Source organism: Misgurnus anguillicaudatus, chromosome 4, assembly GCF_027580225.2.
Source record: "Misgurnus anguillicaudatus chromosome 4, ASM2758022v2, whole genome shotgun sequence".
Taxonomy (NCBI): domain Eukaryota; kingdom Metazoa; phylum Chordata; class Actinopteri; order Cypriniformes; family Cobitidae; genus Misgurnus; species Misgurnus anguillicaudatus.
Window position 1 is genome coordinate 14,338,899 of NC_073340.2, and position 26,632 is coordinate 14,365,530.

Sequence of the window (26,632 nt, forward strand, 5' to 3'; positions counted from 1 at the left end):
CATTTCCCAACATATATCAATGCCATTGTTTTGTCTTAAGATGCACACCACTGTTGTTTTTTGGTAAGGTATGTTTGTAAAAACTACTTAAATGTCCTATAAGGCCTAGTCTTAGATTAATCTAAACCCTGTCCGGGAAATATAGACACTTTTTAAATTGAATAAAAAAATTATCCACTTTACTTTTGCAGCACAGATTACAGATGCTTTTTACACTAAGCGAAATGACGGTATACACAGCAAATTTTGTAGTGTTAATTTGAGTTAAATTCCCAGTGTAAATTATTCCGAGTGAAGGGGTGTTGTTTTGTGTGTTATTTTAACACTTGCAGTGCTGAAAAAGCTCTGTGGGGGGCGTCATTTCAAGGAGTCAAGAGAATACACTAATTTTGAGTTACTTTATTTTCGCGCTCAACGAGGACTGAGCGGGAAATCGTCTTTTGGACACCTACTGTGGCAGTGAATTTAGCGCCCAGAAGTAAACTGTGTGGGATTTTGATATTCGGCTTCAAAGGTAAGAAAAATCAATTTATTATTAAGAATGTTAAGTTAGATGTTATTACCATGTTTTAACGTTAAGTGGGGTGTGATGCAGTCGATTGACGCTTTATATGTAAAATTTGCGGACGGTTAAGGTGTGTGAGAGAGAACATTTTGTCAGGAATATTTGATCTAAACGGTAAGAAACATCAATTTATAAAGAATGTTAGTCTTTATTACCATGTTTTAACGTCAAGTGTGTGGTGCAGTTGATCGTTGCTTTTTATTTTTTAAATTTGCGGACGGTTAAGGGGTGTGAGAGAACATTCTGTCAGGAATATTTGGTTAAAACGGTAAGAAACATCAATTTATAAAGAATGTTAGTCTTTATTACCATGTTTTAACGTCAAGTGTGTGCTGCAGTTGATCGTTGCTTTTTATTTTTTAAATTTGCTGACGGTTAATGGGTGTGAGAGAGGACATTTCTCGTAAAACGGTAAAATGATACTTAAGCGTGTTTTAATATAACAACATGTGCTTAACGGTGTTATTACGTTCAAGAAAATGACTGTCTAGTCAGTGTTTTACACTAACGTTTAATGAAAGACATTTTATGTGGTGTTGTCGTCAGTTTCAAAATGCTTGGTGCACGTCCGCGTGCAGTGACGCAGGGAAAAATACAAATTTTTTCGTAGGTGATGATGGCCTAAACCAGACGTTTGGCGTCTTAACACTGGCCATTCGCCTCGCTCCGTTCGCAGCCTTCATGTTTAATCCCGCCAACTTTACTCGCGTTTATTGATACCCTATAATGTAGATTTGTTACGTAACGCTTCAACATCGTTTATTTCCGCCATCAATATTGCAGAAATGCAGACTGCTTTGTTTCTGCTGTGCAAGACCCAGGTTGGGAAATCAAATGTCTAAATTTATTAACATCATCTGGTGGAACGAACCAGCCTCAAACAAGCACGTTTGTGTGCGCATTCTCTGGGGGAAGGCCGTATGAGTCGCACTTTGATTGATGTCTTTTGGACCAGTAGTTTTTGAGAAAAGTGAGGAAAAGTACCTCCTCCGCCTGTGTACGGAAGCTGATTAATCACATGCTAACAGGTGTTTCGTAAAGGACGCAAACTTGACTTCAGTAGCGAAAATGGATATTAAAGATAAGTTAAATATAATCATTGCATACAGGATGGTGCTGAGAGACGTGCTGTCCGAGTGGCTCGGTCATGGGACGCAACCGACTTTAAACTTACAACAAAAGGTAACATATTTAACAATTTGTGATAAAATATTACAGGGCCGTACCCTGCAGACTTACTGAATAATCACCGTGGACGAAAGACAGGGAAATGAGGAAGACAGATAAAAATTTTATGTGTGACCTCAAATTATTTATTGAGTTACTTGGTTACAGGTCGTCTGTACTGAACATCGCTATGAACGGAACACAGTAGTCTACGTTACAAACATCATGATAAAGATTTGTAAAACGTATGAATTCATACTATGCCAGTTCCCTTCGCAAGACAAGCAAACAACTTTTAAAATATTCGTTCTCTAAATAGTTTGGGCTATGGTGGATGCATACAAGTGGTATGAACCCAAAATAAAGTAATCCTGCTGTGATTTGCTTGCTTAAATGGTTAAAAAGTATGCAGAAACAGCAACATCACGATCCAGATTAAAAAGTATGAAAAATGACAAGTGTCCACAAAATGACAAGTTTTCAACTTTATATAATGCTTGTTTTCTCAATTAAGTAAAAAAAGTTGACTTTTTTTTAAATTCCTGCATATGATAAACAATCCTCACTGTGTGTTTGCCACCTAAACATAAGCTTACATCTGCTTGTAGTTAAGATTGAACCACTTATTGCTTTTTCTTCACTAGGTGCAGTTTTAGGATGTTACCATGTTGCTGAAGGTGAAATACCACAGTATCAAGAAGTACATCAAATTGCAATCAGGCTCCACCTATTCAGAATTCATCAGGGAAGGTAAATAACCATCCTTTAAAGGCCAAACAAAATATGTAGCCAGCGACAAATCACAGCACAAGATTGTCTGTGTATTTAAAATACTTTTGGCTGTATTTAACAGTTTATTAAAATGTTGTGTCATAATATTTTATTTTAATTGCAGAGCTTTACTTTTAATGACTTTTAATGATTTACTTCTTTTAATGTGAAATTATCAACATTAGTTAGCACATGGCAGTATACTTTTGCTGCAGATTCTTTTTAAGATTTACAAGACAAGGAAATAGAGTTAAGCGGAATAATTTAAAACTTGCCCCATGTGACTTTATCTGGTTACATTACCTCTTTTTATAGTCAAAACCAAGTTTGGGCTTCCTGACGCTGCTCAACTTAACATTTTTGATGAAACTGACACAGCAGTAGAGGAAGACATTTTTTTAGAGCTGTTGGAGGCCAATCCGGACATATGCCTGACAGTACGTGACAGCATTTCAGATGAAGGTATGTGTCATTAAGAAAACCTATGTTAATGGCTAGGGCTCTTTAATGCAGCTGACATTGACCTTTCTTTATGGAACAAGCATGGCAGTGGGCAAGGCTGGGTCAAGTTTGTTACTGATTACTAAAAATATATTCTGAATACTTTAGGGTTACTTAAAATGTTTATACTAAAATAAATAAAGCCACAAAAGGTTAAGTTAATCAAATTCTCTCTTTTCTCCTTTAGATCATTCTACACCATCTTCCCTCACGGATACCATATCACTTTCTTCAAGTGACCGTGACCTTACAGAACTGGGTATTCCCACAGACAGAAATAGATCCAGCAAAGAAGACACTACCAGTTCTGCAACAAAGGCTTCCGTGTCAGAGGCAGCAAAGGAGGTAATTAAGAGATGAAAACAACTTATAATTGATGGTAAATCAAAATAATAAGTGTCACACTAAATTTAAATGATCACTAATCGAAGCAATTTGGTTCCAAACTCACTTTTTTATAAAATAAAATGTAATTAATTTGCCCCTTCCTAGAATTTTACCTTTCTCAACACTGCTGTTTTTTTGACATTCATCTGAACTTTCACCCTTAGTCTATACAGACATGTTGTGGTATGTTTTTTTTCTAATGATTTTATCTTATAGAAAGAATTGAACACTAAAACTTATTTTTCCTTTTCCTGTTATGTGAATAGATGGTAGAAAATGCCTTGCTTAAAAAGCCTGGAGGAGAGGATATTCTTGAAGAGTACAAGTCAGAAAATTCACTAATGCACCGCACTCGGAGACAGCTTGTCAACATATTGGCGAGTGATATTACTGAGAAACATGGGTAAGTTTTAAAAAGGTTTTTAGTACAAAGGAATGTAAAAAAGGCTGTAATCTTGTAATGGTATAACTAATGTTTCTTGTACTATATAAAGAAAAATTATTAAAGATTGACTTTCTTCACTCTATAGTAGGATTCCTTCCCGTCAGCAGAAGGAGAAGTATGCCCTGGGAATTATTACTCTGTTTCCCTCACTGAAGGATCCTTTTTCTCCAAAGGGCTATGTAAGTTTTACAACCTTATTAAGAAAACACAGCATCAGATTTAAAGAAAAGGGCTTTGGCATTGTAGTTTTCATTATAAAATAACTACAGTTGCTTATAAAAGTGAAAAGATTTCAAAATTCAACAATAATATTGATGGTAGTGCCCTTATTTTTTTAAATTACTTGGGTTATAAGGATATTGCACATTGATTTGAAAACAAGAAAGTCTATTTAATAAGTAATTGTTCTTTTGTTTCACAATGCTGCATCTGCACTTTCTTTAAGATCATTTAGTGATTATTTGTGTTTTTTCTTTAAATGGAACAGGAGCATTTCTATGATGGGGAAAAGGGCACTGGATATTTAGCGTGGCGCCTCAAAACCATTTCCAGGACTTCAGGAAAACGGCCAGTCAAGGAAGCCTCAGTGCATCAAGCACAAGGACCAAAGCGCCAAAGATCAGCAACCACACTGCCTCAGCAGCTTGATGGAGATGCCTGCAGGGAGGCCATTTCATTTCTTGTTCACTCGTCTGATGAAGCAAGTGTATTTCAGAAGATGAAGATGACGTTTCAGCACCGTCAGGACCTAGTGCATGACCCACAAAGAAGCACAGATGTCTTCAAAACATTTCCACGCTTTTTAGATGTCAAAGGACTGGTGAGTTGTATATTATTATTTTTTTTATTAAAATGAAGTCTTTAATATACAATGTTTTTCTGGATGTTAGGCATGAAAACACCTAAACATTTATATTCCTGTCTTATTGACTATTCTTTTTTTCAAAATCTTTATTCTGATTTACACTGGTTATTAGTGTGTGGTATTTAAAGGAGCATTTCACCCGTGGAACAATTAATCTTTATTAAAAGTGGAACATATTTGTAGTCGAAATGTAACATAAATTTAGAATTTGGTGCCTATTTGGCAGAGAAAAGGAGTGTTTGTAGTCTCACCCCCCTACAAAGATATTGGACTTCCTTCTTTCAATGATGCAAAATGACGATTTTTACATCATTGAAAGAAGGAAGTGCAACACTGAAATCCATATTTCTTCCGTCTCAGGGGAAACGGAGGGAATGATGCATGACCATTCTAAAACATGACTGGGTTTCTAACGTTACAAAGCTTAATGCAAATGGGTGAAGTTTCCCTTTAATATTAAATACCACACACTAATAAAAATCATTAAGCGCACCATTAACAATACACTGAGCCCTGCCATCATATATATGCTTGTGTGTATAATCAACAGTTGAATCAAGACTTCCTGCTGCTGTTTGGTGCTGAAACAGCCTCCAAGATGCTTGAGAAGTGGGACACCTCATTTAAGCCCAAGGTCATCAAAGAGGCCAAAAACCTGACTCAGACATCTGAGCTGTGCCGACTTCTAAAAGCTGCTGAGAAACTCGCAGAGAACAATGAAACGGGTAAGCTACACAGCATACATGGTTCACAGTCTTGTGAAAGGAATAGGATTTAGAAAGTGCAATAAACTCCAGCAAGAATGTTTTTTATGCTTTTACTGGAGGTTAAAGATAACACAATAGAATGCACAATATTGGACCTCACTTTGAAGCTGTAGACATGGTGTTATGATTTTTGGTTTGGCGGACCACCACGGCAGAATGAATGTAGCGGAAACACTGGTTTATAATACAAATTAGTTATTTAGTTTTATATTTAATGCCTTGTTTTTCCTCCTGATAGACTGGGACAGTGACATCGCTTCTGTGCTGCTGCTTCTCTATCTCTTGCCACCCACAGCTGGACGAAAGAGGACCAAAATAAGTCCAAGTGATGCAGTGGACAAAATGGTGCACTTTCATAAGGTACACTATTATGCCTCATTTGTAAATTCCACAAGACAATTTTTTAGTTATATGCATTTGCTAGATTTTACTGTCTACAGTATGTTGCTTTTAAAGGAATAGTCTACCCTTTTGCCATATTAAACTATGTTATTACCTCAACTTAGACAAATTAATACCTATCTATCTTTTTTCAATGCGTGCACTGTACAGCGCGTCGTGAATGTGTTAGCATTTAGCCTAGGCCCATTCATTCCTATGGTACCAAACAGGGAAGCCACCAAACACGTCCGTGTTTTCCCTATTTAAAGACTGTTACATGAGTAGCTACACAAGTAAGTATGGTGCCACAAAATAAAACATTTTTTTGGTACCATAGGAATGAATGGGGCTAGGCTAAATGCTAACACATTCACAACGCGCTGTACCGTGCACGCATTGAAATAGAAAGGTATTTATTAATTCGTCTAGGTTGAGGTAATAACAGTTTAATATGGCAAAAGGGTAGACTATTCCTTTAAGCGAGTTCCTTCTAGAGATGTGACGGTGAGGAAATCTCGTTTAGACGCGTCTCTTGACTGCTTCAGAATGGAAGTCAAGGGCCATGCACAAACATGTCATTAAAACAACACTTAACGTTCATTTTCAAAACTGTGCTACTCACCGAGTGGTTCGTGGTGTTCAATGATGATTAAAAAGAAGTAGTGTAGCGAATTACAGTTTCTGTCGTGTTTTATTTGGCATTTTCTAAGACTCAAATATAGAGCGGAAGTATATACGCGGTTGTGAGGTATCTGAAAAGATAGATCCACTATAGCAAATAACATGGATTGAAATCATACATTGCGCTGATATATTTGTTTTTAATCATCAACGAACACCACAAACCACTTCGTGAGTAGCACAGTTTTGAAAATGAACTTTAAGTGTTGTTTTAATGACATGTTTGTGCATGGCCCTTGACTTCCATTCTGAAGCAGTCAAGAGACGCTTCTAAACGAGTCAAAAAGTCAAGACACGACCCATTGTTAAAATTTCAGTGTCCATCACTGTGGTTCATCCAAAACAAACCAGAAATGAGACTCAGTGTTAAATACCGGAATTATCCTTTAACTTTCATAAGAATGAAAAGCCTGATCTCATGAAAGTGCATATCAATAGTACGATTCTATGTTTCTATACAAACATAAACTTGTGGTAAAGATAAGCATTAGTTTGCTCCGCTCCAGTGGTCTTGCACCGTTATGAATAGCTGTGCCCATTTTACTTTCACATTTATATTTGTGCGGCAATTGCTTGAATGTTGGGTTAATTATTATTCTTAAAGTATAAGGACAAATTCGCTACAATATGCGCTTTAATGTTAATAACGGTGGAGGCCGTGGTGGACAAGTGCATGTAACCGGTGTTGTGGCTGAACACTGGTAACACTGACTATCGCAGCAAGTCTAGTTCCTTCGAAATTAATGGGTATTACTGACCAGTATGTCCCAATTATTTGGGAGGAATGTTTACAAAGTCTATTACATTAACATGGATCAGCAAGTCTCAGGTTCACTTGAAGGTGTACACATTTATAATATTTGTTTTTTCTTCTTTTAGTCGTGCTGCAGCATCAATGAATATGTGCAGGAAAGAGAGGGTAAACAACCATACATCCTTGCAGTTGGCCGAACCCAAAAGACAATTGATACCTTCTACATCGCCATTGACAAACAGCTCATCCTCTGCCAAGCCACCAGCTCATTGGGTGCTTTTGATGAACTGTTTAAATCCCACTATGTGTTCAACTTGTCTTATGATGAGTCCCTGGTCCATTTCTACACTTTTTTGCAGACAACTGTCTACAACATTGATGTTACCACAACAGATGAGTCTCCAAGAGTTCGTGAGTTGCGGGCAAAACTTTTGAATGACATATGAATATGTCAAGCAGTGCATGCTACTGTACCAGGGCCTAATAACTCGTTTTTGGATCGGCCACAGTTTCTATCCAGGCACCAAGTTTAAATTAGTTTGTGCACAAGACCATTGTAGGCGTCAGTTTTTAACATTTTTAGGTTTAAAAAAAACATTTAGTTAGTGTGCATGATAAGGGTTATTGCCAACAGTGTGATTTACTTCATAGTAAACAAGCTTTTGGTTGACCATTTCAGTCAGCACTTTTATGCCTACGTGTTTGAAAAAGATGTGATAAAAGCAGACTGTCTTTAAATTTACAAGCCTTTTGACTAACAAAGTGCTTGTGGAGATGATAGCCTTTCTATTGTACCATCTCTGTAAATGTGCATAGAATTCAAGTTGTATGGTGCTTAGATATTTTTGTCTTTATTAAAAAAAAAAGTAGAATTCTTCGTATGTTTCTTTTTCCTTGTTTTTCTTTTTCAGATCATTGAATATAACACAACGGTCATGAATACACTTTAAAGTGTTAATAACACATAATGATTTAAATTAACACTTTAAGAGTAAAGGAGTAACACAATATAGAGTTAAAAATACACTTTAGAGTGTCGTAAAATAACACTGTGAATGTTAGGAATTAACACCCTCAGTAAAAAGAAACAACACACGTTTAGAGTAAAAAATACTCTTAAATGTGTTAAAAAACAACACTCTGAGTGTTACATTTTTAACACTATTATGGAGTTAAAATATCAACACTATCCAAAGTGTTAATTTAACTCTGAACTCGTGTCGATTATATAAACTCTGGGAAAGTGTTAAATTTAACACTATGGGAGTTGAAATAACACTGACGTTTTTGCTGTGTAGAATGTAGAAAATTAGGAAACAAAAAATTTAATTTTGAAACAATTAATCAAAACTCTTCTTCGCTATCAAAGTGATAAATATTATGGTTTTAGTTTTATAGTGTATATGTATATAAATTTTATTAGCCTGCACAGTTTATTTAAATGTTTTTGTTTTAAATAATATCTATAGTCAAAATTATTACGCCCCCTTGTCACAGTATTACGGTACATGGCGTGTCTATTGCGGTTATTACGGTATTAATTTGCAGCAAGATGGCCGCGCACTGTGTTTGATCGTGTAGGGGATGTTCACTGTGATATCAACGAATAATCTTATTTAAATATAATAAATCGCATCAAAAGCAGTGAGTATCGCTTGTTTGATATAACTGCGTTACATCGGAATGCATGCCTTATGTGTCATGATGATAAATTGACACTGTAGCGTATATTGACTTATATAATACCATAAAACGTGCATTTAAACGTATATTTACAAACTATTGTATTTTCGTTAGTTATTTAGAAGTTAGTTCTGAAAAATGCCATTCATTTTAAGCAAATGATGTAAAAGTGATTGTAGTCGATGTAAAGTCTATTACGTTACATTTTAAATTAAACCAACAGCATTTTTTTCCTAAAATGTTTTAGTTGTAAAGTATACTTTAAAACCTAGTGTATTTTGTCATTAAATACCGTGAAATTTAAACATTTTAAAATGTAATGAAGTGCTGAAAAAATAAATAAAACCATTACAGAAATTCCTAATGGTTTCCATTAAAATACCAATAGGAACCATTAGCTTTTACCATTAAAACCACTACAATTTTTTTGTATTGTGTTTTGGGACATATTCCATTAGGATTTAATGGCCCTACCGATAGAACCCAACACATACCAGTAGAGACCAGCAGAGACCTATAGTTTAATTCCCATTAAAACCAATAAATCCAATAGAATTTCTATGATGGTGTCTATTGGTTTTTTAGCAGCACCTATGGTAGCACCTACCATATAGGTCATTTTGACTTGTGGCTTCTTTTAACTACCGTAGGTTTAAAAACATACTTTACCATTTTCTACTATTGCTGTGTTGTGCTTGTTAAATCAATGCAATGCTTTAAAAGCACCAGAGAGTCACAGTATTTACACTTTTTTTTGTCAAAATGTATGGTATAATTTGTAGGAGGTATTTTGCTTAAAGTATTCTAAAACTAAATGAAGATTGAAAATCAAAGATTAAAAATTACTTCCTTTACTATATCAGACAGCACCCATGTTTGTAAAAAGACTGCATGTGCTACGCAAGGCTTTATCAACCTGCTCCATTCCGGTTGCTGAAGTCCACACTCAACATTATGACGTCATCGTTGTGGGTGGGGGTCATGCCGGGACTGAAGGAGCAGCCGCAGCCAGCAGAGTTGGGGCAAAGACGCTGCTAATCACACAGAAAATACAAACTATTGGTGAGTGAAGGACTCCTTGTAACCCCATTCAGTCGATCGACCTCTAAATGTAATTTTTTGTGTAACCTGTAGGGGCGCTTTCATGTAATCCATCTCTGGGAGGTGTGGGGAAAGGTCATCTGGTAAAGGAGATCGACGCTCTGGATGGTGTGATGGGACGGGCAGGTGACTGGGCTGGCATTCATTTCTCCATTCTTAACCGTAGTAAGGGGCCTGCAGTATGGGGCCCCAGGGCTCAGCTCGACCGTGGACGCTACAGAGACTTTATACAGGTTGAATTCTTGTTGTATTACTTATTTTTATTTGTGCAGAGCTGATTTAGCCACTTCGCTTTGTACAGAACTAGTAACTTATGGTACAATTATGATCATGGTCTCTTTTCTCTTACAGTCTGAGCTTTTATCTACAGAGAGACTGACCATCTTGGAGGGGTCGGTGGAGGATCTTCTGGTGTCTACAGCTGACCCAGATAAACCTGGAAGACATAAAGTGTATGGAATACGCTTGGGTAAAGATAATCAAAAAGTCAATGAATAAAGTGTACTCATTAAATAGTATGCTGCTGATATGTGACCATACATTTTCTCTGGCAGCTAATGGAGGGGGTGAAATCCATTGCGGCTCTGTGGTTTTGACCACTGGCACTTTCCTGTCTGGTTCTCTCTTCATGGGACAGAATTCATCTCCAGGGGGCCGAATGGGTGATCCTCCTTCCTGCGTGGGTCTCTCTCGTTGTCTGAAAGAGATTTTGGGACTGAAGGTTGGCCGACTCAGGACTGGTACTCCTCCCAGAATCCTTAAAGATACTATTGACTTCTCCCTCACCGAGATTCGCTTGCCCGATGAAAAGCCCACTCCATTCAGCTTCATTAATACACACACAAACTGCAAGGTACAGTCGATATGGTATGGCTGATATAACACACATGTAATTACAGTAAATAAGAGTAAAACATATTTACATAATAAATTATTTGCATAAAGAGACATAATTAATGTGGATCTGACATCTCATGGTACTGTTTGAATAAGTGTGTTGAAACAGTGTGGTGTTGTGTGTGACAGTTGATTTCTAGATAGAAAGATCGGTTCATGAGATCGGCAAATTTAGCGAGTACTGATGAGGATTTTAATGCCGTTATCGGCCTATACCGAACTGTGGCCGATCAATCGGAACATCCCTAGGCTTTACATTGAATGACACTGAGTGTCTTTTCTTTACAAACAACAAATTTAAGTAATAGAGAAATTTACTGGACGATTGAATAGATTTATCCGCCGATAATGAAAAAGTTTAAATATCGGCCGATATACCGGCCTCTGCAATATATCGGTCCATCACTAGTCTCAATCATAAAAGCTATGTATGTCATAATATTTTACATTAAGATATCTTAAATAAAGTAAATATTTTTTCAAATAAAGTACTGAATGAAGTGTAATAATAGTTTAGATTTATTTGAGTAAAATGTTGATTGTGGTCATTTTCCTTATAGCCGGAGGACCAACTTCCATGTTTTTTAACGTACACAACACCTGGAGTAGAAAGAGTGGTGAACGAGAGCATCCATGTGAACTCACACATCCACCAAGACACTAAAGGACCCAGGTAATCTCAGAGCAGTTCAGACAGGATTTGTTATTACATTTAACTGTGGACGTGAAGATTGACATGATGTCAAACTAGTCATTGTGTCATCTTGTGTTTCAACTGAGATTCTGTAATGGCCAAAGATGCATCATATGTGAACAGCCCCTTGGCTTTGATGTGATTACATCATGCAATAATTATAAGTAAGGCTAGAAAAACCTTGTAATTACATGTTTTTTAGTTTGGGATTTTATAAAAACTATGTTTGATGTCTTGACAAATGCCAAAATGGCAACTTAGAGAGCTACAGCTACCCTGTTTAATAAAAGTAATGCAAAACAATTAAAAAACAAAAATGCATATTTTAAATTTGCTCTTATTCTTAAAGGAATAGTCTACCCTTTTGCCGTATTAAACTATGTTATTACCTCAACTTAGACGAATTAATACATATCTATCTTTTTTCAATGCGTGCACTGTACAGCGCGTTGTGAATGTGTTAGCATTAGGCTAGACCCATTCATTCCTATGGTACCAAACAGGGAAGCCACCAAACACTTCCGTGTTTTCCCTATTTAAAGACTGTTACATGAGGAGTTATACCAGTAAGTATGGTGCCACAAAATAAAACTTTTTTTTGGTACCTTAGGAATGAATGGGGCTAGGCTAAATGCTAACACATTCACGACGCGCTGTACAGTGCACGCATTGAAAAAAGATAGATATGTATTAATTCGTCTGGGTTGAGGTGGTGACATAGTTTGGTATGCCAAAAGGGTAGACTATTCCTTTAAGAACCAGAAATTTATGTGTGTATTACAATGTAATGTAAAGCTGTTTTTTAAAAGCATTGGTGCATCCCTATTTTCATTTTTTATTATAGGCAGTGTTACCTGGCACTCTTTATTCAAAACATTTTAAGGGTAACAATATCTGTAAAGAGGTGAAAAAATGTAGCATTTAAAGCATTTTGTACTCACCTGCCTAGATGCACGACGACCCACTGTAGTGTTGAGTGTACATGTATGTACAGTATTGGCTCATAAAACATCTTGTAATTACAGTAATTCTGACTGCAGCATACATGCATGAAACATCTGCAGTCAGTCTGTAATCAACCACTGTGTGTGTTTTATAGGTACTGTCCCTCCATTGAGTCAAAAGTGTTGAGATTTCCCGGAAGACGGCATCAGGTATGGCTGGAACCAGAAGGTTGGAGTTCTGACCTCATATACCCTCAGGGTTTGTCCATGACGATGCCCCCTGATAAGCAGCTCAGCCTCATTCGAGAGATCCCAGGTCTACAGCAAGCCCACATTCAAACTCCAGGTATATTGTAGTATTGCACATCTTTTTCCACGGGCTTAGGCTTGCATAGAGAGTAAGAAGAGAATAAAAGCGACATGATTATCAAGTATGGTATCCCTTATTCGAAATGTGACGTCTGCATTTAAGACTCCAACCGGCAACCTTCGGGTTACAAGCCCAACTTTGTGAAGGGTCTCATAAAACGTGTTGTTTTTCTTCAGGTTATGGGGTGCAGTATGACTTTGTCTGTCCAACACAACTCTATCCGTGGCTGCAGGTGAAGAGCACTCAGGGTCTCTTCCTGGCTGGGCAGATTAATGGGACAACAGGCTATGAGGAGGCAGCAGCACAGGTAAACCACACTGCACCATCTAGAGGACAAGGTGGGGAACCATGTTAGTGATTCCCAGATCCTAGATTGTAAGCCTACAACAATAATTTAAATTTTATGCCGTCAGATCAAATTTAGTAGTATGTTTCAGGTTAACATAACCATTTGTCCTGGTGTATTCCCGTCATATGCAGACATAAGGACAAGAAGATCCAGCTATTATACATGACTGCCATTGTTAGGGCTTTGCAGAGCCATGTATCACTGCGGGACAATTCAGGGGATGTTTACCATTTTATCCAAGGTGTCAAATTAAAAGTGCCGTGGTTGGATAGTGCAGATTAAGGGGCGGTATTATCCCCTTCTGACATCACAAGGGGAGCCAGATTTCAATGACCTAGTTCTTTCACATGCTTGCATAGAATGGTTTATTAAAACTAAGTTCCTGGGTTGTTCTTTTTCACATTTTCTAGATTGATAGAAGCACTGGGGACCAAATTATAGCACTTAAACATGGAAAAAGTCTGATTTTCATGATATGTCCCCTTTAAAGGTTTTGCACTTTTACTGATCATGACTCTGGCTGTTCTGCTCTCTGGTTAGGGTCTGTGGGCTGGAGTGAACGCAGGAAGGACATCTCTTTCCAAGAATTCACTGTCTCTCTCACGCACTCAAAGCTACATTGGTGTTCTCATCGATGATCTAGTTGGTCGTGGAGTGACAGAACCATACCGTATGTTCACAAGCAGGGCAGAGTTCAGGACTTCACTTAGACCAGACAATGCTGACATGCGACTTACTCCCAGAGGTACTAAAAATACTTTAAATGCAAAAATATTTCCAGTGCATACATAGTTGGGTTAAAATTTAGACTACAACCTTATAAACACTATGTTAAGTAGTGCTAATTTATATATGCGATTATTCTTAATGTTGAGGCATAGGCTTAATTTAAATTATAAATTCAATTATTTAGGCTACTAATAAAACATTTTTCTCAGGTTTTGAGGAGATAGGCTGTGTGTCTAAGCAACGCTATACTGAAGCTCTTCAAGTTCAGGGGAGACTGAATGAGGCCCTGTCTGCCCTGCAGTCTATCTCACTACCTGCTGCTCGCTGGAGGAATAAACTGCAACATGTCAACATCAGTGAAAATAAGAGCACCATTCTCAAGTATGCATTTATCACAATGATAAATGTTACTCTCTAGACATTATAATCTACATGTATTAATGTTAGAGAACTTAAAATTTAAATAATATTAAAATTAACAAAAATATTTTATTCCTTTTTTAGTGGGGAGGAGGTGTTGCAGTATAAAGAGGTTTCCTTTCAGATGTTGGCATCTGCCTTCCCAAAGCTTCTATCCCCATATCTAGAGTTCTCAGAGAGAATTAAAGTTGAAGGTAATACATGCAAGAAAATGAAAGTCCTTTATATATCTTTGAAAATTTTTATTATTTTACATTCAAACATTTAGCAAATTCCTTTAATCCAAAGCATCTTACAAAAGTTATGAGTACACAATGCAATTTATCCTAAGGTGGCAATAACATGTGAAGTCCTAAGGTACAAAGTTTGAGCTAGAAACGTTTTTTAAATAAATAATGTGTGTATAGGAGAGTGTATGATGGTCATGCGGTTGTGTGTCTTCTGCAGCTTTATACCGTCCTCACTGCGAGAAGCAGAGAAGAGAAATGGAGAGAATGCAAGTAGAGGAGAGTTTGTGTTTGCCTGATGACATTGACTACCTTACTCTCCCTGTGTCCCTCTCCAAGGAGGTCAGAGAGATTTTGGATAGAGCTAGACCAAATACAGTAAGACACCTTTAACACTTCATGCATTATTAGTGTTTGATCCGACAGCTTTGTTTTAGTTCATTAGTATCTGTATGCCCACCCACTACTAGACTGACTGTCAGTACTTTGACCTAAAATTACATGATGTGTTTCATTTTATTTAAAAATTATTTGAATTTATTAACATTATTAATTGCCCTGAAACCTTAAAGTCCCAGTGAAACTGAAGTCACGATCAAATTTACTTCCGTGTTGTGATGTATTTCCAAGTGAAACAACAGCAAAAAACAGCATTTTCATTTTTGGGTGAACTATCCCCAAGAATCTTAGTATTATTTAGGCTCAGTAGTTAAAAAGATTAGTGACTTGCTATAATTTGGTTATTTTCAGTTGGGAGCGGCCACTCGTCTGCAAGGCATCACCCCAGCAGCCATAGTTCATCTGCTCAACTACGTGCAGAAAGAAAAACAAAGGAATCAGGGCACAGGAAAAGCTGTCAATTGCTTTGGATGAAATTTTGGTTCACACTTTGGAAGAAACTTTAAAGTGTTTGGAAAACTAACAACACAGAACTGCAAAAATGATGACAGATTTCATTTTTATGTCTTGTCAGAAATTATACCATCATAGGCTGGTACTAAAGTCTGGTTTATTCCTGATCAAACTCTCCAGCTCCTCCAGTGAAAAAAGCAAACGGAAACTTCCATTCGGGTTTAGGTTCCCCCCGTGGGGCTTCTGGGTAAACTGTGGTTTCAGAGAACACCACCTCAGTGGTCACGGGTATAGAAGAACGAAGGGGACACTGTGGACAATAAGAATGTGTTATTTAAGTACAATTGTTACATGGTATGTACCTATTTTGAATTAGTAACAAACCAATATTTTAAGTTTAAACTTTGTAAAAAAAGTGTAAGTTTTATATATTAATAAATGTATTCGTTTTATAAGTCTTTCACCTTCAGTCTATCACAGCTAAAGACAAATTTGGCTCCCAGGATGTGATTCTGTGGCAGGGCCCTGAGGCCCCTCTGAGCCCACAGCACCTGCACCGATAGAGAGACAGGCAGCATACAGCCCGTCTCACACAACTCCTTGTAAAACAGATAAAATATACATTAACTACAAACATTAAACATATAAATCTTTTAAAACAACCTACCATTAACAAAGAGGTTGGCAAGCTGTGAAAAGTTACAATGAAGAGAAATACTCCTAACACTGAAGACAGATACAACAATCAGTAGTTGTTACCATTCTTAAATCATAATATGAGTTTTCCTCTTAAAGGACCAGTGAGTAGATTTTTAGCAGCATCTTGCAATGAAACTGAATTACAACCATGGCCCAGTCCTCAGCTCACACCTCCCTTTCGAAACGCATAGTGAAGCTATGGTAGCCGGCTAGGGGCCACAGGACAAACACGTCATCTGAGACATTGTAGTGACATAACGCACTCTATAACAGTTTGTATAACAGAGATAATTCAATTTTTGTGACGGACTTTTCATAGAGATTCCATTCAGAGCGATTTTTAAAACAGACACAGACATGCAGCAGCTTGCCATAGGGCAATACTTCCGGTTTTAAAAAGTTGCGGTTTTGCGGAAAGACGGTAATACTCGTCATTGGCGGGGAAGCATTGTCTCTTGATTGACGAGATATATCGTCAATGGCGGGGAAAGAGTTAATCACACTCGGAGTAGGAGGGATTATAGGCGTGTCGTTATATTTGTGCCGCCTACTGTTGTGGCATCATTCAAGTGAGAGCGGTTGGAATGCTATACATCCCCATACATTAATTTATTACATTTCTCATATGACGGTTTCTGTACAAACACCCGTGGCGTCAGTCGACGCGCTCCGCTGAGCTTCATTTATGTTGCATTTAAGCATATATGAGAGTGTGCGCATCACAATGTGCCGCCACAAACTGCAGGTCTGGAAGAAAAACTGGTAAGGTGTTCCCGATTCTCAACCTGTGGATGTTTTCCATTGCTAAAAGGGAGTTTGGAAACTTACAGCAAAACAGATGATATCAGCGTTTACTCGAGCGCAAGCTAGCAGGAAGCGAAGGTAAAGCTAATCTTACATTATAGCGATGACACTGGTAGTGACGATTCTCTCAGACCAATCAGTGATCTACAGTGTTTTCGCGTCCTGTTTTGGTATCAGTTCGGGTCGCTTGGAACCCCGACCCATGTGGTACTAAAAAAAAAAGTATTGGGTACTAAGTACGGCACCCGGTGGAAGAGCCCCCAAAAGTAAGCTGACCCGACCCAAACCGTGGGGTACTACGCAATGAAAAAGCGCCATAAGGTTTCTTCATACACCACTGATAGGTATATAAAATTGCATTTCTGTCAAGAGATCCTTTCTAAAAGTTACACAATGCACCTTTTTAAAATCTATTTTATTTTATTTTTAACAAAAGCTTAGAAGCAGGGTGACAATATAAAGACGCTCTTTAAACTGAATTCCATACAAAGTGTGGGTGAGCTGTCCAAAGTATTTTAACTGAATCATGAACATATTCATTATCATGTTTTGCTGATTCGTCTTTGCAGTTCATTGTAAAGAATTCACTCAAAAGAGGGATTTAATTGCATATCTGGCATATTTTTAATTTTGTAATTGAACAGTATTGTCAGGGAAACTGTTCTCAGATTATTGTCGCTTATTGTATTTGATAACTATTCTGTAATTCCGATTTTTTTTACTCCATTCGAGTTGTATTGAACAATTTAACCATATTTTTTACAAACTTTTACTTAATTACATATTACTAAATACTTATCCATTTAAGAGTAAATAAACTCTGAGGCTGGTGTGGAGCAGTCCTGTAAGATGACTTTAGTCTTCTCTGCCTGATCACCTGCGGTCATACTGATCAGCTCTGGCACTGCAGCCGCTGATAAAACCTCCATCAGCTCAGCCCTTAACACACCACAGTCACTGGCCGAGGACCTGGGATAATATAGCAGTTAAAATATAGACGTAATAATTTTGCTGCTCTTATCACATTTACTGTAATCATACATTACGCCAATAAAGCCTACAAAGAATTGTGTAGTTCCTGAACTTGAAGTAATAGTACCTGAAGGTGCATCCAGTCATAATGTTTTGTTTGAATAAAACAGGGGAGCGATTAGCAGGCCTTGCCAAACACTCTCCATTCTCAGATGACCCTAACACTGTCAGCTACCACAAACGTCAAAGAATTTACACAGTGATTACAGAAATGCATCAAATCCTGGACTCTAAAAAATAAAACTGCTATATTTTTTTAAAGATGTGTAATATATTATAACAGTATATAATAATAGTATGTAATAGTACACCAACATCTTGGGTGAAACCGAACTTCTAATTTGTAAGTTTTCCATTATCTGAGTAAAAAGTGAAGGATACAGGTTGTGACTTTCCACCAAACCAACCAATTACTGTAGATCCAGGTTTCAGTCCCTCTGTACCTGACACCGGTGTGGGTGTGGCCATAGAGGGAGTGGATGTGGCCAACTGCAATACAAACAACACACTACCATAATTGCTCCAGTGCAGGTGTACCTGATTCAGATGAAACTGAAAAATGTAGAAAGTTACCTGAAATGTAACAGTATGATTCTGCAGTAACTGTGTGTTTGGATTTGCGGTAATGAGTTCTGCATTCATTGTAATCTTTACAATCTCTCCTTTGCCAGTGTACTCAATCCCATATTCCACCTGTGGGTACCGGTACATACAACATAAGACCATGTATGTGCTGACTACATATTAATTGAAGGGACACTCCACTTTTTTAAAATATGCTAATTTTCCAGCTCCCCTAGAGTTAAACATTTTGATTTTTACTCTTTTGGAATCCATTCAGCTAATCTCCGGGTCTGGCGGTACCACTTTTAGCATAATCCATTGAATCCATTTAGACCATTAGCATCGCGCTCAAAAATTAGGGATGCACCGATATGGAAATTTTGGCTGATACCGATAGCCGATAACTCTTTATATTTGGGGGCCGATAACTGATATATATAGGCAGATAAATATTCATATTATTTTCACAATAAAAAAACTCCCAGGCCGCGGACATCTTGTCTTTGCGCTAGAGTAGCATACTCTTCTTAAGCCCGCAACACGTGTCATCTTTGTGCTATGTCACAGAAAGCACCAATCAATACTCCACATGGCCAGCAATGAGCAAGTGAAGTGGTTCAACAAACCAAAATAATCCATCATTTATCGGCTTTCATTTATCGTCCTAATTTTGCTATCAGACCAATAATATTAAAAATAAGCAGTTATCGGCCGATAACGATATGTCGGCCGATATATCGTGCATCCCTATCAAAATTAACCAAAGAGTTTTGATATTGTTTTTAAAAACTTAACTCTTCTGTAGTTACATTCTGTACTACGAACGATGGAAAATTAAAAGTTGCGATTTTCTAGGGCGATATTTTTGTCTGACTTAGTACACGATGTAACTACAGAAGAGTCACATTTTATATAGGAAAAATATCAAAACTCTTTGGTTATTTTTGAGCGCGATGCTAATGGTCTAAGAGGATTCAATGGATTATGCTAAACTATGCTAAAAGTGGTACTGCCAGACCCAGAGATCAGCTAAATGTATAATAAAACAGTAAAAATCAAATGTTTAACTCTAGGGGAGCTGGAAAATGAGCACACTTTTTAAAAAAAAGTGGGGTGTCCCTTTAAGTGCATACTCTTAAACCTCTGCACTAACCTTTGATACCACATTGAAACATGAGCCATTTTGTTCACGTGGCTCGGGCCAGTCACGGACTGTAGAAATTGGAATCTAAGACGATGGAAAGCATCAAATTTGCAATCAAAATTTTATTTAGAGATTAGCGGATGCTTTATTCCAAAGCGATGGATAAATAAGCATTAGAGTGGACCAGAATAGCAAATAGTTGATAAAATGTATAAAATACGAAAACACATAATGTGCTCTCATATTATTACACTTGATAAAGCTACTATAACGTACCAACAGCTCTGGCCTGTTCTCTACTTGGGCCTCAGGAACCTAAAGTAAATCAATTCAAAACATTCAAAACACCATTCATTATTTTACAGTTGTACAGTATTGTATTTAAGTGTCTGGGGTGCTTAAATTTGACTTTAATTCAAATTTCAAGTGAAATAACTAATTATATTAATTGCAAATAATTCCATGAATCCATTATTTACTGCGTAATTTACCCATGGGAAAACTTTGAGATAACTGTAGACTTTTATGTTATTGTCAAGATTTCTAGCTGACACTGCATTTCACGCATACAACTTTTTAGCCAGTAAAGATCACAAGAGACAGATTTCAAGTATCCTTACTACGCAGTTATTATTCTTTTGGGAGGTGACAGAAATTCGGTTTTGGGTGTTTGTTCTTGTTTAAACCTGCAAAGAAAAGCTTCTTGCTTAGCTCTCATTAACCAACTTCAATAGACAGTATACAGTAATAATGGGTAGATATTGTGATCCACACACTGAAGCTAGCATGAGACCTGAGAATTCTTTTTTTTTTTTTAAAGTAATGATCAACAAACAATAGCAGATATATGTATAGTCTTACCCTCAGTAGGCTGAACCCTGTGTAGTAAGTACGAGCACTTAAACTGTTGTCCTCCACACATGATTGAGTCGTCACCGTACGAGAGCACGACAAAGAACTAGAACGCAAGAACCCTGACAGAAGCTCTTATCAATACATACTCTATGATGTTTAGTTCAATAAAAAAAAGACAATGTTTTAACCATACTTGCAGGATTGCGGTTGACACAAGCGGATGATGCTGGGCCTGTTGATGGCTGTCTAAGTGTGCTCACTATGGATGTCCTGTTGTAATATATCAGAATGATGTCATCAACCTACAATAAAGGTGGAAGTTGCATTATTAAATACATGTGAATATACATGTATGCTATAGACACCAAAACTAAAGATGAACAATGTAAACGATACCATGAAGACGGTATTGCAGGCTTTACAGTGTTTCAGCTGTTTAAACACTCTTTTTAAACACATTTTGTGTTTATTCATGACACAAACACCCAAAACACGTGCCAAAGTACTACGATAAGGTTTTTATACCAACTTGTTTTTAACATGTATCCTGATCCACCCTGTCCACTTCTGTGACATGCCGTATTAACTCATGCCAAGGGCTCAGTTATGAAATTCAATACAAATGGCTGAAAAAGTTAAAACAGCTAAAACACTTAAACGTAAACTTAAAACTTTAACGTGCATGTATAGTCATGTATAGTGTCGATGGAGAACTTTTCTGAAACGCAAGTATAGATAAAGATCATTTTTATTTGTGTAAAAACGGTAAAGACCTATAAATGATTTCTTGCAGGACTTATGGACTTTGCTTTTTGCACAGGAACTCATTTTTAAACAGAAAATTACCTCCCCAGACTGCTGCAACAACAAAACACACTGCTGTCTACGTATCAACAAACAAGACTTTATAAAACAGAACAAGAGTTAGTAGCTGTATCCCACAAGAGCTCACAGTTTACCTTGTAAAAGTTGTTTTTCGGATTATTGAAGGCTGCAGACTCTCTCAGCAAAAGCGGATAGAGGTAAATGGATTGAAAAACAGCAGGGGAAGTTTGAACATCAGACTGCATTTCTAGATTTATAGAAACAACAATAAAGCAGATGTAACCAACGCCAGTCCTTTTTCAGCAATAACAGTTTCTATGAAAAATTTCAATCTGGTTTTAAATCTATGCATTAGCACTTAATTATATACTGCTAGTAACTGATTCCGTGGTGTTAGTGCTTTTAGATCTCTCTTCCACATTTGATATGTTTGATCATAACATCCTACTGTCTAGACTACAACATTATGTGGGATTGCAGGTTAATGTTCTCAAATAGTTTGATTCATACTTGACAAATAGACGATTCTGTGTCCCTTTTGGAGATGTCGCATCTTCCATAGCTCAACTGTCCTACGGTGTACCTCAGGGGTCCATCCTTGCACCTGCCCTTTTTTCTTTATATATGTTGTCTATGGGCTCCATTTTTACTAAGCATGGGTTATCTTTTCACTCGATACACAGATTTACCTGCAAAGACCATACTGCTCTGAACAATGATCAAGATCAATGCTGTGGTAGGTTCTAGTTTTTTTTCCAACTAAGACTTCTTGCAAAGATAAAGCCATTCCTTTCAGAAAAGTCACTGGAGGTTGCCATCCATGCTCTATTACATCGCATTTGGACTAATGGAATTCCCTCTACTGCGGCATCTTAAAGAAATCTGTGGCGCGTCTTCAGCTAGTTCAAAATGCTGCTGCTAAATTCCTCAAAGGAAAGTGAAAATTTGATCACCTCACCCCTATTTTACAATCACTACATTGGCTTCTGGTACAATACAGGATCAAATCTTGCTATTCGTATACAAATCCCTAAATAGTTTAGCACCTCTCTATCTCTTTAAGCTTCTTCAGCACCAAAATTCCAACCGTAAGCTTAGATCAGGGGATCAAAACCTTCTGGTCCCCAGATCAGGATTAAGAAATAGAGAGGACAGAGCTTTTGCTGTGGCAGGCCTATGTCTGTCTTTAACTGTCTTTAAAATCACATTTTTTTCTCACTGGCTTTTAATACTGTGTAAAGTATATGAATTCTGTCACCTCTGGTTTTATACTGTACCGTTATCGTATTACTATTACTGCTTTTTATTATTAGTTGTGTTTTTTGTTTATGTATTCCTATTTTCCTAATTTCTTTTTTATTCATCATTGTACAGCACTTTGGTCAGACTATGCGCTGTTTTTAAATGTGCTTTATAAATAAATAAACGTGAAACTTAAAACTACTCTTAAAACAACTAATCGCGAGCATCTATTCAGGTTGTAGCTGTATTTAAAAGTTATGAGAGACGGGCGCACGCCCTCACTGCTTAACTTAAAGGGACATTCCACTTTTTTTGAAAATATGCTTATTTTCAGCTCCCCTAGAGTTAAACATTTTATTCTTGCCGTTTTGAAATCCATTCGGCTGATCTCTGGGTCTGGCGGTAGCACTTTTGGCATAGCTTGGCACAATCCATTGAATCTGATTAGACCATTGGCATCACACAAAAAAATGACCAAAGAGTTTCGATATTTTTCCTATTAAAAACTTGACTTTTATGTAGTTACATTGTGTACTAAGACTGACAAAATTAAAAGCTGCAATTTTCTAGGCAGATATGGCTAGGAACTAAACTCTTATTCTGGCGTAATAATCAAGGACTTTGCTGATATAACATGGCTGCAGCAGGCGTATTTATATTACGGACTGCCTAAAAATAGTCCCCTGCTATTGAAAGTAACCAAGGGGACTATTTTCAGTCAGTGCATAATATCAGTATGCCTGTTGCAGCCATGTTACAGCAGCAAAGTCATTGATTATTACGCTAGAATGAGAGTATAGTTCCTAGCCATATCTGCCTAGAAAATCGCAACTTTTAATTTTCTGTCTATCTTAGTACACGATGTAACTTAAGAAGACTCAAATTTTAAATAGGAGAAAGATTTTAAACTCTTTGGTTATTTTTTAGCACCATGCTAATGGTCTAATCAGATTCAATGGATTGTGCTAAGCTTGGCTAAAAGTGGTACAGCCAGACCTGGAGATCAGGTCAGCTGAATTCCAAAACGGTAAAAATCAAATGTTTAACTCTAGGGGAGTTGGAAAATTAGCATATTTTTTTAAAAAAGTGGAGTGTCCCTTTAATAGCAGAGAATGCTGACTATTTATCCAAGACTTTATTTAACTTATTTATTTACTTGGTGTTTTTCTCCAGCATTCAAATTTGGTTGGGTGGTTAATAACACATTTTTCTGTGGTGTGACAAACTCAGAACACATTTAATATCTAACTTCACAGGGACTTTAGATTTGATGTTCAAAAAGCATAGAAAAAAAAACTTAAAGTCGTCATACTATACACTTAAAAAGGTATTTCTCATTTGTATGGTAAAATGTATGGTAAATTACCCTCTTCTTTCTTAACACAAAACAGGTCTCCGGAAAGTGTAACCAGCACTGGATCGACATTGGCTGTAAACATCATCCAGCTCTCAAGACATGTGCCGAACCTTTTTGTGGAAAAGACCATTAGGTGTATAAAATCACATTTAATAATATTTGAATAGATTTGATAAAACTGGTGTGAAGATTATTACCCTGAGGCCTGGTTGCAGTCATTGAACACAGAGCTGAGGTTTAGGAGCCCACAGTCTATGAAATCACAACAGCACCCAATGTCACAGAAATCAGGTGTCACATCACACAAGCAGTCTGCAGGAGAGAGAAAATAAATTTTTTTATTAAAAAGAAACCTTAATGAATTTTGCCTTTTCTCTTTTAAAATGACAGTACACCAATGCACAAAAAAACCCCACACCTGAATGCCAACAGAACACATTTGGAAAGCACTGAAACAGCACCGCAGCGGCCAGGTTCCATTGTCTATCTCTGAACACACTGATGTGTCTTGATGAAGGTTTTGTATATAAGATACTTGGTACATGAATGAAGAAAATGGCTTTGAGAGACAAGAACATACGGGAGGTCAGGCATGACCTATGGACAACGCACTCAGAGCCTAAATTCTTTACAAAGTTGTTCGGCAGGCTTTATGGTTATATCATTTGGTTATATCACATCTTCCCCTTTGAAAAATAATTATGCAAAGTTGCTTCCTCTCAGTTTTAGGTCATGGTTATGTACTTTATATGCATGCAAGTTCAGCCTCATTAAAAAAGTTGGATTGTATATATCATGCTGCCCTATGTTGTGTGACGGGGGCTTCTCTGCGCACTCACCATTGCTCTTGTGCGGACCTCTTTGTCCCAAATGAGAAAAGTACATATGTGATTATTTACGGCTAAGGCTTTGTTAGGTACATTACCAAAATACATCTGTAATCTCTTATCTTATTATAATTGTAATTACAGATCTTAACTGTTCTAAGGGTCTTTTCAGAATTCTGCAAAAATGCTTCGTCTTACTGTGCACCTTTTTAAAGAATGAGCTCCGGAGCATTGTTAAGTTGGAAAATCCCTTCGCTGAACATTTTTTAAAACTTACCATGGTCTAATTTAAAGAAAACGTGAATGTTTTAAAACCCACAGTTTTAATATATGTATTGATTGTTTGCTTGTGTTAATATTTGTTTTATGTGTAACTTCTTAAGATTTTTTATCTCATTGGGACTATCCTGGTTAAACAAATTAAAATAAAATGAAAATTGCCCTAAAATAAACATAATTTATGCAACATATATTTTTTCTATTTTCTTTGTTTAGATTTTGGGTGAACTATGATGACCCACACATGTTCCTGACTGGATTTGTAATACACATTATTTCTACTCACCTGTAGGGTTTGTAATAGACCTTGTATAGACATCAGTGGGATACACAGCAACACCATCAGTGAATGGGGCGTTTGGCTGTGACGTTGCAGATGAAACCGATGAGTTTGATTCAGTCCTGATCTCACTGGTTGCTGCTGCTTCTGCTATTATGTGTGGGTTAGTGAAAGTGAATAGGTATTTGATCAAATCAGTAGTCACTGTACTCTGACCAGTAAAATTCTGTGCAGTTTTTTGCAAATAAGTCACTTGAGACATGAAAATACACCAAAACTCCAAATGCACAAATCGGATTAAAGATCTGGGCCGGTAAGGTTGTTAGTTCGTACACTAAAATAAGTATTTTGGAGAAATGTGTTTAATTGTAAAAGTGAAAAAATGACATAAACAAATACTTTTCTACTCACCCGTTGGATTAGTACTGTGCTCTGTGATGGAATCATTGGTGTGGACCCCAGTACCATCTGTGAATGTGGCGTTTGGGTCGACGACTGCAGATGGAACAATCGAGTATGATTCTGCTCTGAAAATAGTAGTTGCAGGTGGGTTATCCGTAACGTTTAACATGTATTCACTTAGATCAGTGTTCACTGGTGTTTGAGCAGTGACATTCTGTGTGTCCTGAGAATAAGTCACTGGAGAAAAAATAAACGCATGAAGAATTAAAATGAAACGGAAAACATGTATCGACATTTGTGAAAGATGATGCTAAACTCCTCCTCAGATACTAATAGCGATGCGCTCGTCATTAGAAATGTTGTTAAAAGCTGTCATGTCATCTCGCTGTAATTGAATGAATTTAAAACTCCGTAATTTATTATTTTGTTATGCATGACAAACATAAGGAACTCTTTGTCAGCGTCTCAGATACCGTCGTTAAGGAAGTAAAATCTATGAGCACTTCCGGGTTTCTTTTGCATTTACCGTAATATACGATTAAGTTGCGATACGTCCTTTTCGTTTGATTTGGGGGATATATTTTTAAATATAAAGTAAAGACATTAAAGTAAAACTAGGCAAAGATGGGACTGCCTATTTAAAATCTGAAATGACATTGCGTTGTTTCAAAAAAACATTCTTGCAAAAAGCCTGCGCAGCAGCGCAACGCTTTGTTTTGAACGCTTTGAACTCACTTTATCTGAATTTCTTCCAACAGTTCCACCTAGTGGA

The 26,632-nt window shown here is 37.1% G+C and overlaps 3 protein-coding genes across 10 annotated transcripts; 2 read left to right on the plus strand and 1 right to left on the minus strand.

Moving 5' to 3' along the window:
* The first annotated feature begins 279 nt into the window (after window positions 1–279).
* Window positions 280–8,165, plus strand: LOC129430313 (uncharacterized). Of its 5 annotated transcripts, none has more exons than XM_073866756.1 (10): window positions 281–514; window positions 2,377–2,482; window positions 2,819–2,965; window positions 3,192–3,349; window positions 3,658–3,794; window positions 3,922–4,015; window positions 4,324–4,656; window positions 5,252–5,426; window positions 5,707–5,828; window positions 7,410–8,165. In XM_073866756.1, exons 2-10 carry the CDS (start codon window positions 2,398–2,400, stop codon window positions 7,728–7,730), a joined length of 1,572 nt encoding a protein of 523 aa, XP_073722857.1. In that variant the 5' UTR covers window positions 281–514; window positions 2,377–2,397; the 3' UTR covers window positions 7,731–8,165. The 5 variants fall into 5 exon arrangements, with proteins under 5 accessions (XP_073722860.1, XP_073722857.1, XP_073722858.1 ...); XM_073866757.1 differs by lacking the exon at window positions 281–514 and adding an exon at window positions 605–833; XM_055187442.2 differs by lacking the exon at window positions 281–514 and adding an exon at window positions 1,199–1,747.
* Window positions 8,166–8,773: 608 nt separating this feature from the next.
* mto1 (mitochondrial tRNA translation optimization 1) lies at window positions 8,774–16,005 on the plus strand. 2 transcript variants are annotated; one of them, XM_055175095.2, is made up of 13 exons: window positions 8,774–8,928; window positions 9,831–10,029; window positions 10,102–10,301; window positions 10,420–10,537; window positions 10,623–10,921; window positions 11,526–11,638; window positions 12,759–12,949; window positions 13,150–13,280; window positions 13,863–14,067; window positions 14,261–14,432; window positions 14,556–14,665; window positions 14,919–15,076; window positions 15,449–16,005. In XM_055175095.2, exons 2-13 carry the CDS (start codon window positions 9,840–9,842, stop codon window positions 15,569–15,571), a joined length of 2,010 nt encoding a protein of 669 aa, XP_055031070.2. In that variant the 5' UTR covers window positions 8,774–8,928; window positions 9,831–9,839; the 3' UTR covers window positions 15,572–16,005. The 2 variants fall into 2 exon arrangements, with proteins under 2 accessions (XP_055031070.2, XP_073722853.1); XM_073866752.1 differs by having other exon boundaries at window positions 8,843–8,861.
* On the minus strand, window positions 15,691–26,564 carry LOC129420272 (tectonic-3). 3 transcript variants are annotated; one of them, XM_073866754.1, is made up of 15 exons: window positions 25,870–26,564; window positions 25,465–25,605; window positions 24,270–24,384; window positions 24,082–24,182; window positions 21,608–21,720; window positions 20,842–20,950; window positions 20,655–20,767; window positions 20,070–20,108; window positions 19,803–19,877; window positions 18,659–18,778; window positions 18,467–18,574; window positions 18,153–18,256; window positions 17,870–18,022; window positions 16,015–16,144; window positions 15,691–15,860 (listed from the first exon to the last, which is right to left on the minus strand). In XM_073866754.1, the coding sequence occupies exons 1-15, from the start codon at window positions 26,153–26,155 to the stop codon at window positions 15,708–15,710; spliced, it is 1,860 nt and encodes a 619-aa protein (XP_073722855.1). In that variant the 5' UTR covers window positions 26,156–26,564; the 3' UTR covers window positions 15,691–15,707. The 3 variants fall into 3 exon arrangements, with proteins under 3 accessions (XP_073722855.1, XP_073722854.1, XP_073722856.1); XM_073866753.1 differs by having other exon boundaries at window positions 25,465–25,608; window positions 25,870–26,560; XM_073866755.1 differs by lacking the exon at window positions 25,465–25,605.
* Window positions 26,565–26,632: the final 68 nt, after the last annotated feature.

What these genes read in the sequence shown, in the direction of transcription:
- LOC129430313 (XM_073866756.1), top strand. Translation starts at nt 2,398, where the DNA reads ATGTTGCTGAAGGTGAAATACCACAGTATCAAGAAGTACATCAAATTG. An exon ending in TGTCAGAGGCAGCAAAGGAG is followed by an intron (nt 3,350 to 3,657) that starts GTAATTAAGAGA and finishes TTATGTGAATAG; the next exon opens with ATGGTAGAAAATGCCTTGCT. An exon ending in GATATTACTGAGAAACATGG is followed by an intron (nt 3,795 to 3,921) that starts GTAAGTTTTAAA and finishes TTCACTCTATAG; the next exon opens with TAGGATTCCTTCCCGTCAGC.
- mto1 (XM_055175095.2), top strand. Translation starts at nt 9,840, where the DNA reads ATGTTTGTAAAAAGACTGCATGTGCTACGCAAGGCTTTATCAACCTGC. An exon ending in ATGAGGAGGCAGCAGCACAG is followed by an intron (nt 13,281 to 13,862) that starts GTAAACCACACT and finishes CTCTCTGGTTAG; the next exon opens with GGTCTGTGGGCTGGAGTGAA. An exon ending in AATAAGAGCACCATTCTCAA is followed by an intron (nt 14,433 to 14,555) that starts GTATGCATTTAT and finishes TTCCTTTTTTAG; the next exon opens with TGGGGAGGAGGTGTTGCAGT.
- LOC129420272 (XM_073866753.1), bottom strand. Translation starts at nt 26,155, where the DNA reads ATGTCGATACATGTTTTCCGTTTCATTTTAATTCTTCATGCGTTTATT. An exon ending in ATCATACTGTTACATTTCAG is followed by an intron (nt 18,575 to 18,658) that starts GTAACTTTCTAC and finishes TTTGTATTGCAG; the next exon opens with TTGGCCACATCCACTCCCTC. An exon ending in TTGGTGGAAAGTCACAACCT is followed by an intron (nt 18,257 to 18,466) that starts GTATCCTTCACT and finishes CGTTTGTGGTAG; the next exon opens with CTGACAGTGTTAGGGTCATC.